Source organism: Eschrichtius robustus, chromosome 6, assembly GCF_028021215.1.
Source record: "Eschrichtius robustus isolate mEscRob2 chromosome 6, mEscRob2.pri, whole genome shotgun sequence".
NCBI classification, from domain to species: domain Eukaryota; kingdom Metazoa; phylum Chordata; class Mammalia; order Artiodactyla; family Eschrichtiidae; genus Eschrichtius; species Eschrichtius robustus.
The window spans coordinates 51,647,910-51,667,120 of record NC_090829.1 but is presented as its reverse complement, the minus strand read 5'-3'; the positions used below and the strand labels follow the sequence as shown (position 1 = coordinate 51,667,120).

The 19,211-nt window shown below is 42.1% G+C and overlaps 1 protein-coding gene across 2 annotated transcripts in view; it reads left to right on the top strand.

Moving 5' to 3' along the window:
• Positions 1 to 491: 491 nt before the first annotated feature.
• The window catches only part of PLD1 (phospholipase D1), a 224,681-nt gene continuing 205,961 nt past the window's right edge, over positions 492 to 19,211 (top strand). For both annotated transcript variants that reach the window (XM_068546244.1, XM_068546243.1), the window contains exon 1: positions 492 to 761. In XM_068546244.1, coding sequence (XP_068402345.1) covers positions 536 to 761 — 226 coding nt within the window. In that variant the 5' untranslated portion in view covers positions 492 to 535. The remainder of the gene's footprint in view (positions 762 to 19,211) is intronic.

Genomic DNA, 19,211 nt, shown 5'->3' with positions numbered 1-19,211 from the left:
AAATTTTCCATGTTTTACTCCTGGTTTATTATTTTATACCAAGATTCCTGAATTATACCCAGCTTGAGTTTCAAAGACATCAAGACACAAATTCTAGTCTCCTACGTTCTTGACTGGGTGACCTTAGGCTGGTTACTTCACTTTTCTGAGTCTCAGTTTCCTTTGCTTGTACATTAGTGACAACACCTACCGCCAGGCAGTTGATAGAAGCCTTACGGATGACATCAACGAAGCTCCTACTTCTTAATTGCGTCACCCCAGGCAAGTTATTACACTTTTTGGCTCTTCTCCCCTACTTGTAAAATAGACCAATTCTGGCTACCAGCTGCGATAGAGAAGGATAAGATAATCTAGGCAAAGCTCCTACAACAGTGTCTGGGCCCTTGGAGGCTCAAGAGTACCTGAAAATAATAATAAAAATGCTAGTGAACGTTCCCTAGGTTAATGCGGTTGAGTTCTGAAACTCTGGGAGAAGAGAGAATCAGAAATAGGGACCAGGAGAGAGGCCCAGCGGCCGGAGACCTCCTGCCCAGCGATGGCGGCCAGCTTGCGCCGCGACGCACCCGGACCGACACCGCCTCGCCCCACCCCTCCGGGGCCAGCGCGAATCCCGGCGCCGAGTTCCGGGCGACGGCGCGGTCCCCACTCAGGCCCTCCTTCCTTCCCCCCTCCCCTGCCTCCAGCGGTGCCAGCTGCGCCCGAGCCCCGAGAATTCGCCGCCAGCGCGCAGGTTCCCGCGGCCGGCCGCCCTCGCCCCACAGGTAGGAGCCGCGCCGCGGCTGGGGCGCGCAGAGCTCCCGCGGGAGCCGGTTTCCGGTGCGCTCGCGCTCCGTCCCTCCTCCCGCCGGCCCCGGGCAGCTGGCCGCTCCCCGCCCAACTTGGACGGAACCTTGGCAGTGGCGTCGGCGGCGGGCGCCAGCTCCGTGCGGCCTCGCGGGAGCGGCCTCCCTGGCAGCCTCCGGGGTCCTCCTGTGCACGCCTTCGTCCCGGGTTCCTGCAGAGTCGACGCTGACAACTGCGGCGCTCACTTTTGCCGGGGCAGGCGGCTGTCTGGCGCGCGGAGCCGCGCTGGCTCCGGGCCGAAGTTGGGGGCATCCTCTACAGGATGTGCCCATCTCCCTCGCCGCGGGGGCCCCCAGTACAGTGTGTCCGGTGACCCCAGGTCATCTTACGCGCCCGAGGGTTCGCGTGCGCTATGGGATGACCGGGATGGCGGGCGCGATGGGACCGGCATCCCGGACCAACCAGGAAGTGCTGCGTTCCGAGGCTTGGAGCCCAGCCCGCCAGATGCACGGTCCTGGGCGTGTGGCCACACAGCTGCCCGCTGCGGCGCCCACGAAGTGATGACGCCGGGGTCGGGCAGGGCAAGGTGGGGGGCAAGGAGCTGGGCGTGTGTGAAGGGACTTGTTTTTCCCGCTCCAGCTCCAGGTATGTGGGACTTAGGTCTCAGATCCAAGAGCGTGGTGCTCCAAGCCTTGAATAGGATTTTGTTAAGCCCTTCAGAACTACCCTTGTAGAATCAGTCCAGAGCTACCGCCACGCCTATATTTGCTCCTTCTCCTAGTCTCCGATTATTGCCTATATTTGCTCCTTCTCCTAGTCTCCGATTATTGCCTATATTTGCTCCTTCTCCTAGTCTCCGATTATTGCCTTCTTTACTTCCTCTGTGAAGTACTAAACGCAAGTAGATTCTTACTGACCATAAGGGTTTCTGCATTTGATTATCGCTAGGTTTTTCCCCAGAATGAGGAGTTCCCTTAACTTTATCTGCCAGGCCTGCCTGTTGCAGTTTAGATCGCCCTTTGAGTGCTTTCTCAGGGCTTTGGGGAGACCAGGTATCCAGAGACCTCTGTGCTGTGTTAAATGGCCAGTTAAGGTGGTGCAGTGAAAGTGTAAAGAATGGAAAGAATCTACAGCTTGAACTATTAACAGGCTCCACAATTACACACTGCCTATTTGAATAAGAATTTCTTAAATTCTTATTAAAGTTTTAATAGTATTAAATGTTTTGTGATAACATACATACAAGTGAATTGTACACAGGCTTTTAGCTTGAATTTGTACACAGCCTTTAAATGTTGTTTGAGGATCTTTTCACTAATTGTCTGAGCTCCCAGCCTGTCTTCTCAGGATCTAGTATAATTCACAATCCATATAAGAAGTGTGAGTAGTTAAGGCTTTGAGGAAAGTGTGTCTTTACCATGTTTGTCCCTGATGTCAGAATATTTGTGAACCATGGCAAGAAGTGCTGTCTAACACTCATTTAGGCTTGTTGATGCGCTTAAAACTAGGTCGTGGGGGACCCTGCTCCTTAGAAGTTTTCTGATTACTAAATGTGTGTTTCTTAATTGAAAATCATTTGTTATAAATTTCATTTACCTTTAAGTCTTACAGGGTTTTTTTTAGTTATTTTATTTCACTTTATTGTGCTAAGATACACATAACATGAAATTTGTCATTTTAACTTTTTTTTTTTTTTTTAAATAAATTTATTTATTTATTCTTGGTTGCATTGGGTCTTCATTGCTGCGCATGGGCCCTCTCGGTTGTGGAGAGCAGGGTCCACTCTTCACTGCGGTGGCTTCTCCTGTTGCGGAGCACAGGCTCTAGGCACACGAGCTCAGCAGTTGTGGCTCGCGGGCACCAGAGCGCAGTCTCAGCGGTTGTGACGCAGGGGCCCAGCTGCTCCACGACACGTGGGATCTTCCCAGACCAGGGCTCGAACCCGTGTCCCCTGCATTGGCAGGCGGATTCCTAACCGCTGCGCCACCAGGGAAGTCCTGATTTTAACTATTTTTTGGTATACTGTTCAGTGTCATTAAGTACTTTTATATTATTGTGTTACCATCACCACTATCCCTCCACAAAACTCTTTTCATTTTTTTTAGGGTTTTAATAACATTTTAATGATAATGATTGTAATGCAAGCTCTAGTTTTCTCACTAAGCAAAGTTTGAGTTCCTTCTCATAGCTTTAGAGAAATTCACTTTTAAAGAAGAAAATTGAAAAGCTGTAGCCAGACTGTGTTTAGTAAATCTTACCTCCATCAGGAAAGTTCTAATACATTACTCTATGAGGATAAACTCGTGAGCTATTTAAATTTGTGTGTAAAGGTACTGTGAGGTTTAGCTATTAAGTGGGAGAAACAGGTAAGGGAGTTTTTGGTTTTGTTTTGATTTTGGGTTTTTTTGGCCACACCGGGCAGCTTGTGGGATCTTAGTTTCCGGACCAGGGATTGAATCCGCACCCTGGGCAGTGAGAGCTCTGAGTCTTAACCACTGGACCACCAGGGAATTCCCTGGAGTTATTGTTGATAGTTTCCTCTCCTTAATGTCTAACAGAAAAATGAAATACTTTTGTCTCCTTAGCAGTGCAGTAGCATGTTTCTGAATTATGCTTGAGCTCAGGTTGTGGCAGCCTTTTAGTAACTAAAAGGAGTTTGCTTTTTTTTTAATGTTCTTTTTTTAATATAAATTTATTTATTTATTTAATTTGGGCTGAGTTGGGTCTCCGTTGCTGCGCTCGGGCTTTCTCTAGTTGTGGCGAGGGGGGGCTACTCTTCGTTGAGGTGCTCGGGCTTCTCGTTGCTGTGGCTTCTCTTGTTTTGGAGCTCGGGCTCTAGGCGTGCTTGCTTCAGTAGTTGTGGCATGCAGGCTCAGTAGTTGTGGCTCGCGAACTCAGTAGTTGTGACTCGTGGGCTCTAGAGCGCAGGCTTAGTAGATGTGGCGCACGGGCTTAGTTGCTCTGCGGCATGTGGGATCTTCCCAGACCAGGGATCAAACCTGTGTCCCCTGCATCGGCAGGTGGATTCTTAACCACTGCGCCACCAGGGAAGTCCCCTAAAAGGAGTTTTGATCAAGCTAGCTGCTAGGTGTAGCAGTTTCTTTTCCACTCTAGGTGTTTTCAAAGATTGATGCCAGAGGACCCAGCACATAAGATATGGCCCTTTAAACTCTTAGTTTGAGTCATTGTGTCCGCGAGAGAAGCTGTAGCTGTGCGAGGCCTGGTTTTATGTTTATAATCCTTTAAGTCTTAGCACCACAAAATAAAATGTATTCTCCCACCAGGGTGTGGGTAAATGTTTTTGCAGGGTTAAAATGAGAAACTTGTAACCTAAATTTCCCATAAGCCTGTGACATTGCTGATTAGAAAAGGAGTGGTACAAATCGTATCTCATGCTGCAGTGGAAATGCCTTCCAATGTGTTAGTTTCCCTAAATTCACAGTGCAGTGTAAAATCTGGATCTCAGATGTTTTAGTGCTGGGTTTTTAAACAACAGTATATGGATATGTAAGTGTTTCATACTGTCACAGTTATTTTTTTCCTTTGTGTTGTGAAAGTTGCTTAATTTTTGAATTTATTGAACAAACATTCTGGGACAGAATAACATGATTTGCTTATTTAATCAACACTTAAAGGTGCTTACTGCGCACTAGGTACTATTCTAAGCGTTTTACAGACACGAGTACATTTTATTCTCAAAACAACCCTGTGAAGTAGGTAATAGTCCTACCATCCCCATTTTATAGATGAGATAATTTGAGGCACAGCGAGATTGTACAGTTAGCCCATGGCAGAGCTGGGGTTCCATCCCAGGCATCCTGAACCCAGGGTTTTGGCACTGCTGTCTCATCAGAAAAATATAACCCGAGATTCCACCCTCCTAACAGATGAACTTTTTTCATATTGTTATATTCCTATCTTGTCCTTGTCCTCAGAGATAAATAATTTGACATAATTGCAATCAAAGTACAACCCAGAGAATCAGTTCAATGCCCTTATTTTTCAGTAGAGGAAATTAAAGTGGAGTGTGGTTATGTCCAGCTCTGTGAGCACTGGGGCAGGGTCCTGGAGACTTTCTACTGGTCTCCTTGCCTCTTGATTGTAAGGAGTTTGGGACAGGGATCCTGAGAGGGCCTGGGGCGGCCAAGGTGTGTATTTTGGTGGGGGGCAGTATTTGCCAGTCGGGGGGAAACGCTTCAACATTTTAATAATCATTATGACCATTCCAGAGCTTATCTGCTAAATGAAGTCCTGGGCTATGTTCCGGGCAGATGGGGCAGAAGCTTGTGGCCGACTGTGGGTCCTGGAGAGTCTTGCTGCTCAGGGCTTCAGAACCCCGGATTCTTTCCCCAGCTGCTGGGGATGCCTACCTATGACCTCAGGCTCCCCTCTGGATGAGAGGAATCTTTTATCCTGTACTCAATCATTTTTTGAGCTTTTTGGATCTAGAGTTGGGAACCTTTTGAAAGCCTCTGACGCACAAAAGAAAATGAGCCAAGAGCAACATGGAAATAAAAATAACTTTGTTTGGTGGGCTCTTTTGTTGAGAGAGGGAGAGACTTCTAAGGGCATAAACTGACAAACTTTGTATTAAGGACAGGAAAATCAAAGTTCAATATTCAACAGTGATTTTTTTCAAAGTAGTCTTTTGCAGAGAGTAACTACATTTGGATGAAGGAGAATAAGGAATAAACATGGGAAAGGGAAGGTGGTGGAGAGGGAGAGAGGAGCCAGCACCGGGGAAGAGAGGGTGCTGAAACCTTTGTCAGCTCTTTACACAAGCCCGGGCTTCCATGTGGTTCCTCTTAACAGTGCCCTTTGAAATGTCAAATGTAGTTGAGAATTATCTAACCTTTGGTTTATCTTGAAGTGATTATTTATTATTATTTTTTTGAGGTTACACAGATTTATAACGTTATGTAAGTTTCATGTGTACAACAGTATATTTCTACTTCTGTATACACTACAGTCACCAAAATTTCGTTTCCATCTGTCTCCATAGAGTTGACCCCCTTTACCCACTTCACCCTCCCCCACCAAAGCCTGGCCCTTCCCCTCTGGCAACCACTGCTCTGTTCTCTGTATCTACGTGTTTGGTTTGCTTTGGTAGGTTTGTTCTTTTTTTTTTGCTCTTCTGTTTGTTTTTTTTATATTCCACAAATGAGTGAAATCGTATAGTATTTGTTTTTCTCCGACTTATTTCACTTAGCATAATACCCTCAAGGTCCATTTATATTGTGCAAATGGTGAGATTTCATCTTTTTTATGGCTGAGTTATATTCCATTGTATATACCACATCTTTTTTATCCATTCATTCATTGATGGGCACTTTGGTTGTTTTCATATCTTGGCTATTATAAATAATGCTGCAATGAACATAGGGTGCATATATCTTTTTTTTTTTTTTTAATTTTTATTTATTATTTATTTATTATGTTTTCATTTTTGGCTGTGTTGGGTCTTCGTTTCTGTGTGAGGACTTTCTCCAGTTGCGGCGAGTGGGGGCCACTCTTCATCGCGGTGCGCGGGCCTCTCACTATCGCGGCCTCTCTTGTTGCGGAGCAGAGGCTCCAGACGCTCAGGCTCAGCAGCTGTGGCTCACGGGCCCAGCCGCTCCGCGGCATGTGGGATCCTCCCAGACCAGGGCCCGAACCCGCGTCCCCTGCATTGGCAGGCAGACTCTCAACCACTGCGCCACCAGGGAAGCCCGCATATATCTTTTTTAATTAGTGTTTTGTATTCTTTGGATAAATACCCATAAATGGGAGAGCTGGATCATATGGTAGTTAGTTCTAGTCTTAATTTTTTGAGGAACCTCCACACTGTTTTCCAAAGTGGCTGCACCAATTTACAGTCCCACCAAAAGTGCACTGAGGGTTCCCTTTTCTCCACATCTTCACGAACACTTGTTATTTCTTGCCTTTTTGATAATAGCCGTTCTAACAGGCATGAGGTGATATCTCATTGTGGTTTTGATTTGGATTTCCCTCATAATTAGTGATGTTGAACATCTTTTCATGTGCCTGTTGGCCATCTGTATGTCTTCTTGGAAAAATGTTTATTCATCTCCTCTGCTCATTTTTAAACTGGGTCGTTTGTTTTTTTGTTGTTGAGTTATATGTGTTCTTTATATATTTTGAATATTAACCCCATATTGTATATATGATTTGCAAATATCTTCTCCCATTTAGTAGGTTGTCTTTTTGTTTCGTTGATGGCTTCCTTTGCTGTTCAGAAGCTTTTTGGTTTGATGTAGTCCCACTTGTTTATTTTTGCTTTTGTTGCCCTTGCCTGAGGAGACATATCCTGAAGGATATTGCTAAGACCATTGTCAAAGAGCATACTGCCTATGTTTTTTTTCTAGGAGTTTTACAGTTTCAGGTCTTACATTCAGGTCTTTATCTTGAAGTGATCTTAGTGTTGCTTAAAACTATTGCTAATCAACAAAGCATGTGGACAAGGAGATACCAGGGAACTTTTAGCCCCTGCTTAGGATCTTCATACCAACCTAGTCTGTTTTTGTTTACACTAGTTTTATATGAATGAATTTTACATATAGCGTGATATTAGAATCACTGGGTTTGCAATTATTTTATCACCCATCTTCCTTGTGAGAGGTCACAGACTGTGTTTTTTGCCACTGTCCATTGTAGTGTTCAATAAGTGTGAGCAGAATCAAAGGGTGCATTTAAAGGATAAAGCAAGATGGTGTGATTCATTATTCAAAATATGTAAATATTTCCCGAAAAGAAGGTTTTTATAGTGAATGTTTTACTTATTTATTTGTTCTGCTGTGCCATTTACCTATTTTTAGAAATAAATTTATAGATGTGGAGTGGACAGTCTGTGGCATTTTGAATTAGCAGCTGTACTCATTTTATTGTCCTTTTCCTGCAGTGTTTTCTACCTAAATTCTGATGAAAGAGTCCTTTGAAATAAGGATATTGGGGAGGTAGCAGTGGACTGAGATGCAGGTTCCAGAATCCTATTATCCTAAGGAAAAAAAAAATCACCTGATAGGATATTGTAGATGCTAAATATTTCAAAGCTAGGAACACAGAGCAAAGCTTTTTAACCCTAACCCTCACCTCACCACAGTCCCAACCCCAAGCTGCCAGTGTGTTGGCTGGAAATGCAGGGTGATGAGACAGTGACAAAGCAAAGCGGGCCTTGTAAAGCAAGTAAGGTTAATAACAGTAAGACACAGTTGAGCCCCACAGGTTCCTCACTAGAAGGAATAATGACCACAGGCTTTGTCCTAGGAGCCAGAGAGCTAGGATTCAGATCCTGAGGACTCTAGCAGCATGTAGCCTGAGCCAAGTAACTTAAAAATCCCCTATACCTATCTGTAGAATTGGGATAAAAATAGTACCTGGGCTTCCCTGGTGGCGCAGTGGTTGAGAATCTGCCTGTCAATGCAGGGGACCAGGGTTCGAGCCCTGGTCTGGGAGGATCCCACATGCCGCGGAGCAACTAGCCCCGTGAGCCACAACTACTGAGCCTGCGCTCTAGAGCCTGTGAGCCACAACTACTGAGCCTGCACGTCTGGAGCCTGTGCTCCGCAACAAGAGAGGCCACGATAGTGAGAGGCCCGCGCACCGCGATGAAGAGTGGCCCCCGCTTGCCGCAGCTAGAGAAAACCCTCGCACAGAAACGAAGACCCAACACAGCCAAAAAAAAAAAAAAAAAAAAAAATTAATTAATTAATTAAAAAAAAAAAAAGTACCTATCTCATAGGATTATTGTGAGGACTACAGGAAACGATGCCTGTAAAGCATTTAGCCTAGAGCCTGGAACATAGAAATGATACAATAAATGTTAGGTTCCCGTCTTTCACATCGCCCTCCCTGCTCCACCCCAAACCCAGCAGGAGTGACATCCATAAATAACCAAGCAAACTGGAATCACTGCTGGAGGAGACATGGAGGTGGGGCCCTATGGGAATATGGACGAGGGAGAAATTAATTTTGCCCAGGAGGAATTCTTGAGTGAGAATGGCATTCCATGGGACCCCAGTGATGAGAAGTAGAAGGAGGACTTCTGGCAGCAGAGCTGGTTACAACTTGGGAGAATGGACTGTATGCCGTTGACAATCATACTTTTTGGGTATGTGTTTTGACATTAGGTAGAAAATTTGATTTTTCTTAATTTATAAGCATAGGATGGCATTTAGTAGGTGAAGCAGGATTCATCGCTCTTAACCAAGGAGCATCTGTATAGAGGTGTATTTTTTTTTTTTTAAAGAGATGCTTCCCATTTCGGTTTTTTTTTTTTTTTTTAACTAATTTATTTATTTATGGCTGTGTTGGGTCTTCGTCTCTGTGCGAGGGCTCTCTCTAGTTGTGGCGAGCGGGGGCCACTCTTCACCGCGGTGCGCGGGCCTCTTCACTGTCGCGGCCTCTCGTTGCGGAGCACAGGCTCCAGACGCGCAGGCTCAGCAGTTGTGGCCCACGGGCCCAGTCACTCCGCGGCATGTGGGATCCTCCCAGACCAGGGCTCAAACCCGTGTCCCCTGCACTGGCAGGCAGGCTCTCAACCACTGCGCCACCAGGGAAGCCCCGAGGTGTATTTTTAAAATGTATTTAGAATTGAGAAGAGAGTGTACTCTCAAGGTAAGAGTGAACTAGCTTGTGCTGTGTTGGAAAAATATCCCTCCCATCACGTTCTTTAGCTTCACGTTAGATTGGAGGAGGGCATCGCTGGCACCACCAGCTTTATTGGGGTGTGGGTAACACATATCTGCACGATCATGGATGGACGTGTAGACTGTGTGTCAATCACCTAGACCAGCAGTTTTCACACTTGAAGAAAAACATTGTTGTTACTGTTCCCCGCCCTGCCCTCAAGAGCTCCTTTTCTGAATGAGCTCTTGTGTGGAATCCCAGTATGTAAAACACCCCAAGCACAGCCATTCTTGACGATTCCTAGATGGGGCCAGTGAGCCAGCTGCTTCCTCCCATCCCCCTCCCTGCCCACCTCCTGGCACCAGCTGCCCCTCAGCAGCTGGAACCGTGGGGCTCCTAGGAGCAGATGTGAAGGCTGTACATTGATTGTAGGGAAGAGAAGACTAAGACCTGAAGAGGGAAAGGAAAGGAAAGGCAGTGGACTGTTTTTTTTAAAAGCTTTTGCCAGTGGTACGCTGGAACTGGCTCATGCTGAGAGCTGGTTTTAAATTTTCAGGAATTTCATGAGCCAGTGTTAAACATGACATTATGAAACATCATATAGCCTAAGTTTAGATTTTAAACTTACACTGAATACATTATATTGAAAACAAAGGTAATGTCTCCTGAATTTGGAGATGTGGTTGGAGGGAAAGGAATACACCTAGTTACACAATGTTCTTAACTGTATTTTCCTATTAGCTGGTACAGTTTTGGTTTCATATATATATTTTTTTATTTCAACTACATTCACTTTATTTTTTTTCTTCCCAACTTGTATAAGATTTTTTTCTTTTTCTTGTTTAATTGCATTAAATATGACATCTATAATGGCATTGAATATAAGTGGTAATAGCTGACAATCTTGTTTCATTCCTATTCCTAGGAGAATACTTTCAAATTCTCCATAAATGATATAAGCTATACATTTTTTAGATAATCTTTATTAGACTATAAAATTTTACTTCCCTTTTTTTTTTTTTTAAACATCTTTATTGAAGTCCCTTTTTCTTTTAAAATAATTTTTAAAATTATGAATGGACACTGAGTTATACCAAATGCTTTTACTGCATTCACTTCAATCCTTGATTCTATTCGTTTGTAGACATAGGATTCTTCAGACTCACCTTTCCCCTCCAGGACAAGCTTGCCCTCTCCTCACTCCCAACCACAGTCATTCTAAGGTCTGGCTAAACAGAATCACCTGGGAACTTATTTAAATTCAGATTCCCAGGTTCTGTCACATACCTACTAAATTGGGATTCTTGGGCTGGGGGAGACTTGGTGCAGTATATAGTTAAGTTCCCTTGGAATTTTGACGATCCTCCCGTGCACCTGCTTGGCCCTTGTGGGCCCTTGCTGCCCAGCCCTGGGGCCTCATGTGCCCTGTATAGTATCAAGTCATTTGGGCTGCTGGGCCCTGGCCACATTGCACAGGAGTCTTGATTTTTATGTTTGACCTCAAATTCTCTTCCTGTGAAACAGCTTTCAGAGGCCGCCTGTCTGCCCCATGAACCACTATCTCAGATGAGGGCCTGATTCCCCACACTCAGTTCTTTTGGGGCCTAGCTTCCCAGCTAAGGACACAGCTCTGCGTGGTGCTTGGAGACTAGCAGGGCAGTCGGCTGTGCTGGGTTTATTTCCACGTTGGCCTCAGATTTCACCTTTCTGAACTACAGTTGCCCATCTCTGGGGATTGTCAGGAGGTTTTTATTTCTGGAACACACCAACCTGGTTCCATTTTAGGGCCTTTGCATTGTGCCGTTCCCTCTGCCAGGAGCACCCTTCTCCCAAATCTTTGCATGGCTTGCATCTCTTTGACATTTGGGTCAATGACAAAAAGTTAAAATGTTACCTGTCTGGCAAGTCTTTCCCGACCATCAAATCTGCCTCCCCGATCCGTCCGTATTACCTCGCCCACAGCCTCATCATCCTAGCATTTTACCGTGGGTGATTTTCACCCCAGCGCTTATCACTGTGAATTTTTCTTCATGTCTTGTTTTCTTAAATATTGAGTTTCCTACATAAGAACATAAGCTCCATGAGAGCTGGGATTTGCCTGGCATGTAGTGGGTGCTCACTAATTACTTGCAAAATGAATGCCTCTCCAAACTGCTACATAAGTATGTGATGTTAGTGTGAACCCTGGGTTCCCAAGTGATTCATCTGTTTTCATAATAGTTCTTTCCTGACTCCGCAGATGTTACTTTCATGACAGTGATTCATTGCTGTGATATTACTGCCATTTGGAACAATGGCCACTCTCAACTGATGGGAAACAAAATCTGTAGCTCGCTGTGTGAATGTTAACTTTCATTTGCAGAGAGCGTGCTAGGGCTTGATTCAGCTGTACCCGTTTGTCCTGTGGGTGATTAATCTGTGATAAAATGGATCAGTTAAACATGAAAGTAGTATAAAAATAAACCTGATCGATTTTCGGAATCTCCTGTTTCCCTCCTTTTTTGAGTTCTACCGGAGGTAGTGTTTGGGTGGGGTGATGGGGGTGAGGGGGAGTGTGCATCACTCTGTAAGACTCCAGGAGGCCAGAAGGGCATGTTGGAGAGATTTGTCCTGTCTGATCTCACAGGGAACAGACTTGACTAATGGGGAAGTAATTTTTGCAGATCTGTGGCCAAGAAAGGCCCATAGGGCTGGCAGTGAAAGCCATCACCTTGTGTTTGCAATGGTGCCGCTCATGCTGGTGCTGGTGAGTTTGTCAGCAGAGTGTTTTGATGCCGACAGAGTGCTCAGCATGCGCTTGTGTGGCTAAGATGTGGTTCCCACATAGAGCTTGTGGTCTAATACAGTCAGCTGAAGTCATGCAGCTCAGTGCTGCTAGGCTGCCTGAAATGGGCTGGTGTTTTGTAATAGTAACTTGTCCCAGTTTTTCATGATAGTGATGTCAAACTGCTCTGGGTTTCAGAGGGGCAAGCTAGGATTGGAGCAGCGGGTGGGGTCAGAGATATATATATTTTTAAGATTTTTTAAAAAATATTTATTTATTTGGCTGCACCGGGTCTCAGTTGTGGCACTCGAGATCTTCAGTTGCGGCATGAGGGATCTTTTAGTTGCGGTATGCATACGGGCTCTAGTTCCCTGACTAGGGATCGAACCTGGACCGGCTGCATTGGGAGTGTGGAGTCTTAACCACTGGACCACCAGGGAAGTCCCTAGGGTCAGAGATATAGAGAGCAGGGCTCTGGAGCTTCTCTGAACTCCACTTTTAATAAAAGCATCTCATTAAAAAAACATGATTTTGTATATTTACCTTTTTAAAAATAAACTTTTTGTTTAAGGTTTATAGAAAAGTTGCAAAGATGGTATACAGGGTAAACTATGGTTTCCTATCTTACTAACAGCTTACACTGGGATGGCACATTTGTTATAATTAAAGAACCAATACTAATGCATTATTATTAAAGTCCATACTTTATTCAGATTTCCTCAGTTTTCTCTAATGTCCTTTTTCTATTCCAGGATCCCATCCAGGATACCATGTTACATTTAGTTGTCATGTCTCCTTAGGCTCCTCTGGGCTATGACACTTTCTCAGATTTTCCATGTTTTTGATGACCTTGGCTGTTTAAAGGGGTACTGGTTAGGTACCCCATAGGTATCACGTAGAATGTCCCTCAATTAGAATTTTCATGATGTTTTTCTCATGAATAGACTGGGGTTATGAGTTTTGAGAGGAAGACCACAGAGGTGGTCTCATCACATCATGTCGAGAGTACACACCAACAGCATGACTTATCACTAGTGATGTTGACTTTGGTCACCTGGCTGAGGGAGTGTTTGGAAGGTTCCTCCACTGTGAAGTTACTCTTTCCCCCCTTCTCAATACTGTACTCTTTGGAAGGAGGTCACTCCGCACAGCCCACGCTATTGAGATGGCGAGTTCTGCTCAACTTCTTCGGTAGGGACAAGCAGCTGCATAAATGATTTGGAATTCTTCTGCATGGCAGATTTGTCTTTTCATCCCCACTTGTTTATTTATTCAATTATGTATGTATATCGTATGGACTCGTGGATATTTATCTTAAACTGTGGGTTATAATCCAGTACCATGTTATTTACTTATATTTGGCTTTTTAAAGATTGTATTCAAACAAAAACATTCTGCTGTTTTAAAATGTTAAAAAAATATTGTTCATATATATATAGTTATATATATAGTTTTCTATATAATGTTATTATATGTAATAGTTATTTGTATAAAAATAAATATACGTATATTTATCTTTCCCTCTATTTTTCTTTTAAATATCCTATTTATGCATTTATTTATTTGGGGCAATAAAATGCAAATTACCACTTAGGATTTAATCATTTCATTTTCATTATTTTTTGCAGGAGTGAAATTAAGATATAAATATTTATGTTTTTTGGGGAGTGGTAGAGGTCAAAGGCATTTCTTCCCCCCAATGTGTACTGAGTTTGCACTCAGTTCTTTGAATTATTGCTGAGATCACCTATATGGCAATTTACACTCATCGGTCTTCCTAAAACTCCTTAGGAAGTATAATAACATACAGGGATTTAGGAATAATTTTTGTCCTTTTCTTCTTCAGATTTTTCTTAAATAGAAACTTTGAAAAAGCAACTCAAGGTACTATTCTTCTCACTGCTGGAAAAATGGTAGATTTGTTACAGGAATCCCCCCCGTCAGTCTTCTACGCCTTCTGTTTTCTACAACCAATCTCCTATGTGCAGTTTTTTTCTCTACTAAAGCATATAATTTAACAAACTGTATGTAAACTTGTATCTCACCTTTTTTTTTTTTTTGGAATTTTTGAATTTTATTTTATTTATTTTTTTGTACAGCAGGTTCTTATTAGTTATCCATTCTATACATATTAGTGTATACATGTCAATCCCAATCTCCCAATTCAGCACACCACCATCCCCACCCCCTCGCCACTTTCCCCCCTTGGTGTCCATACGTTTGTTCTCTACATCTGTGTCTCAATTTCTGCCCTGCAAACTGGTTCATCTGTACCATTTTTCTAGGTTCCACATATATGCTTTAATATATGATATTTTTCTCTTTTTGACTTACTTCACTCTGTATGACAGTCTCTAGATGCATCCACATCTCTACAAATGACCCAATTTCGTTCCTTTTTATGGCTGAGTAATATTCCATTGTATGTATTTACCACATCTTCTTTATCCATTTGTCTGTCGATGGGCATTTAGGTTGCTTCCACGTCCTGGGTATTGTAAATAGTGCTGCAATGAACATTGGGATGCGTGTGTCTTTTTGAATTATGGTTTTCTCTGGGTATATGCCCAGAAGTAGGATAGCTGAATCATATGGTAATTCTATTTTTAGTTTTTTAAGGAACCTCCATACTGTTCTCCATAGTGGCTGTATCAATTTACATTCCCACCAACAGTGCAAGAGGGTTCCCTTTGCTCCACACCCTCTCCAGCATTTGTTGTTTGTAGATTTTCTGATGATGCCCATTCTAACTGGTATGAGGTGATACCTCATTGTAGTTTTGATTTGCATTTCTCTAATAACTAGTGATGTTGAGCAGCTTTTCATGAGCTTCTTGGCCATCTGTATGTCTTCTATGGAGAAATATCTATTTAGGTCTTCTGCCCATTTTTGGATTGGGTTGTTTGTTTTTTTAATATTGAGCTGCATGAGCTGTTTATATATTTTGGAGATTACTCTTTTGTCCGTTGATTCGTTTGCAAATATTTTCTCCCATTCTCAGGGTTGTCTTTTCATCTTGTTTGTAGTTTCCTTTGCTTTGCAAAAACTTTTAAGTTTCATTAGGTCCCATTTGTTTATTTTTGTTTTTATTTCCATTACTCTAGGAGGTGGATCAAAAAAGATCTTGCTGTGATTTATGTCAAAGAGTGTTCTTCCTATGTTTTCCTCTAGGAGTTTTATAGTGTCCGGTCTTCATTTAGGTCTCTAATCCATTTTGAGTTTATTTTTGTGTATGGTGTTAGGGAGTGTTCTCATTTCATTCTTTTACAAGTAGCTGTCCAGTTTTCCCAGCACCACTTATTGAAGAGACTCTTTTCTCCATTGTATATCCTTGTCTCCTTTGTCATGGATTAGTTGACCATTGGTGCGTGGGTTTATCTCTGGGCTTTCTATCCTGTTCCATTGATCTATATTTCTGTTTTTGTGCCAGTACCATATTGTCTTGATTACTGTAGCTTTGTAGTACAGTTTGAAGTCAGGGAGTCTGATTCCTCCAGCTCCATTTTTTTTCCTCAAGACTGCTTTGGTTATTCGGGGTCTTTTGTGTCTCCATACAAATTTTAAGATTTTTTGTTCTACTTCTGTAAAAAATGCCATTAGTAATTTGATAGGGATTGCATTGAATCTATAGATTGCTTTGGGTACTGTAGTCATTTTCACAATATTGATTCTTCCAATCCAAGAACATGTTATATCACTCCATCTGTTGGTATCATCTTTAATTTCTTTCATCAGTGTCTTATAGTTTTCTGCATACAGGTCTTTTGTCTCCCTAGGTAGGTTTATCCCTAGGTATTTTATTCTTTTTGTTGCAATGGTAAATGGGAGTGTTTCCTTAATTTCTCTTTCAGATTTTTCATCATTAGTGTATAGGAATGCAAGAGATTTCTGTGCATTAATTTTGTATCCTGCTACTTTACCAAATTCATTGATTAGCTCTAGTAGTTTTCTGGTGGCATCTTTAGGATTCTGTATGTATAGTATCATGTCATCCGCAAACAGTGACAGTTTTACTTCTTCTTTTCCAATTTGGATTCCTTTTATGTCTTTTTCTTCTCTGATTGCCGTGGTTAAGACTTCCAAAACTATGTTGAATAATAGTGGTGAGAGTGGACATCCTTGTCTTGTTCCTGATTGTAGAGGAAATGCTTTCAGTTTTTCACCATTGAGAATGATGTTGGCTGTGGGTTTGTCATATATGGCCTTTATTATGTTGAGGTAGGTTCCCTCTACGCCCGCCCACTTTCTGGAGAGTTTTTATCATAAATGGGTGTTGAATTTTGTCTAAAGCTTTTTCTGCATCTATTGAGATGATCACATGGTTTTTCTTCTTCAATTTGTTAATATGGTGGATCACATTGATTGATTTGCGTATATTGAAGAATCCTTGCATTCCTGGGATAAACCCCACTTGATCATGGTGTATGATCCTTTTAATGTGCTGTTGGATTCTGTTTGCTAGTATTTTGTTGAGAATTTTTGCATCTTTATTCATCAGTGATATTGGTCGGTAATTTTCTTTTTTTGTAGTATCTTCGTCTGGTTTTGGTGCCAGGGTGATGGTGGCCTCACAGAATGAGTTTGGGAGTGTTTCTTCCTCTGCAATTTTTTGGAAGTGTTTGAGAAGGATGGGTGTTAGCTCTTCTCTAAATGTTTGATAGAAATCACCTGTGAAGACATCTGGTCCTGGAGTTTTGTTTGTTGTAAGATTTTTAATCACAGTCTCAATTTCATTACTTGTGATTGGTCTGTTCATATTTTCTATTTCTTCCTGGTTCAGTCTTGGAAGGTCATACCTTTCTAAGAATTTGTCCATTTCTTCCAGGTTGTCCATTTTATTGGCATAGAGCTGCTGGTAGTAGTCTCTTAGGATGATTTGTATTTCTGTGGTGTCTGTTGTAACTTCTCCATTTTCATTTCTAATATTACTGATTTGAGTCCTCTCCCTCTTTTTCTTGATGAGTCTGACTAATGGTTTATCAATTTTGTATATCTTCTCAAAGAACCAGCTTTTAGTTTTATTGATCTTTGCTATTGTTTTCTTTGTTTCTATTTCATTTATTTCTGCTTTGATCTTTATGATTTCTTTCCTGCCACTAACTTTGGGTTTTGTTTGTTCTTCTTTCTCTAGTTCCTTTAGGTGTAAGGTTAGATTGTTTATTTGAGATGTTTGTTGTTTCTTGAGGTAGGAGTGTATCGCTATAAACTTCCCTCTTGGAACTGCTTTTGCTGCATCCCATAGGTTTCGGATCCTCGTGTTTTCATTGTCATTTGTCTCTAGGCATTTTTTGATTTCCTCTTTGATTTCTTCAGTGATCTCTTGGTTATTTAGTAACGTATTGTTTAGCCTCCCTGTGTTTGTGTTTTTTACGTTTTTTCCCTGTAATTCATTTCTAATCTCATAGCGTTGTGGTCAGAAAAGGTGCTTGATATGATTTCAGTTTTCTTAAATTTGCTGAGGCTTGATTTGTGACCCAAGATGCGATCTATCCTGGAGAATGTTCCGTGCGCACTTGAGAAGAAAGTGTTATCTGCTGTTTTTGGATGGAATGTCCTATAAATATCAATTAAATCTATCTGGTCTCTTGTGTCATTTAAAGCTTGTGTTTCCTTATTAATTTTCTGTTTGGATGATCTGTCCATTGGTGTAACTGAGGTGTTTAAGTCCCCCACTATTATTGTGTTACTGTCGATTTCCTCTTTTATAGCTGTTAGCAGTTGCCTTATGTATTGAGGTGCTCCTATGTTGGGTGCATATATATTTATAATTGTTATATCTTCTTCTTGGATTGATCCCTTGATCATTATGTAGTGTCCTTCCTTGTCTCTTGTAACATTCTTTATTTTAAAGTCTATTTTATCTGATATGAGTATAGCTACTCCAGCTTTCTTTTGATTTCCATTTGCATGGGATATCTTTTTCCATCCCCTCACTTTCAGTCTGTATGTGTCCCTAGGTCTGAAGTGGGTCTCTTGCAGACAGCATATATATGGGTCTTGTTTTTGTATCCATTCAGTGAACATGTGTCTTTTGGTTGGAGCATTTAATCCAGTCATGTTTAACATAATTATCGATATGTATTACCATTTTCTTAATTGTTTTGGGTTTGTTTTTGTAGGTCCTTTGCTTCTCTTGTGTTTCCTACTTAGAGAAGTTCCTTTAGCATTTGTTGTAGGGCTGGTTCGGTGGTGCTGAATTCTCTTAGCTTTTGCTTGTCTATAAAGCTTCTGATTTCTCCATCGAATCTGAATGAGATCCTTGCCAGGTAGAGTAGTCTTGGTTGTAGGTTCTTCCCTTTCATCACTTTATTTATTTATTTATTTATTTAAACATCTTTATTGGAGTATAATTGCTTTACAATGGTGTGTTAGTTTCTGCTTTATAACAAAGTGAATCAGTTATACATATACATATGTTCCCATATCTCTTCCCTCTTGCGTCTCCCTCCCTCCCACCCTCCCTATCCCACCCCTCTAGGTGATCACAAAGCACCGAGCTGATCTCCCTGTGCTATGCGGCTGCTTCCCACAAGCTATCTGTTTTACATTTGGTAGTGTATATATGTCCATGCCACTCTCTCACCCTGTCACATCTTACCCCTCCCCCTCCCCATATCCTCAAGTCCATTCTTTAGTAGGTCTGTGTCTTTATTCCCGTCTTGCCACTAGGTTCTTCATGACCTTTTTTTTTTTTTTTCCTTAGATTCCATATATATGTGTTAGCATACTGTATTTGTTTTTCTCTTTCTGACTTACTTCACTCTGTATGACAGACTCTAACTCCATCCACCTCACTACAAATACCTCCATTTCATTTCTTTTTATGGCTGAGTAATATTCCATTGTATATATGTGCCACATCTTCTTTATCCATTCATCCGTTGATGGACACTTAGGTTGCTTCCATGTCCTGGCTATTGTAAATAGAGCTGCAGTGAACATTTTGGTACATGACTCTTTTTGAATAATGGTTTTCTCAGGGTATATGCCCAGTAGTTGGCTTGCTGGGTTGTATGGTAGTTCTATTTGTAGTTTTTTA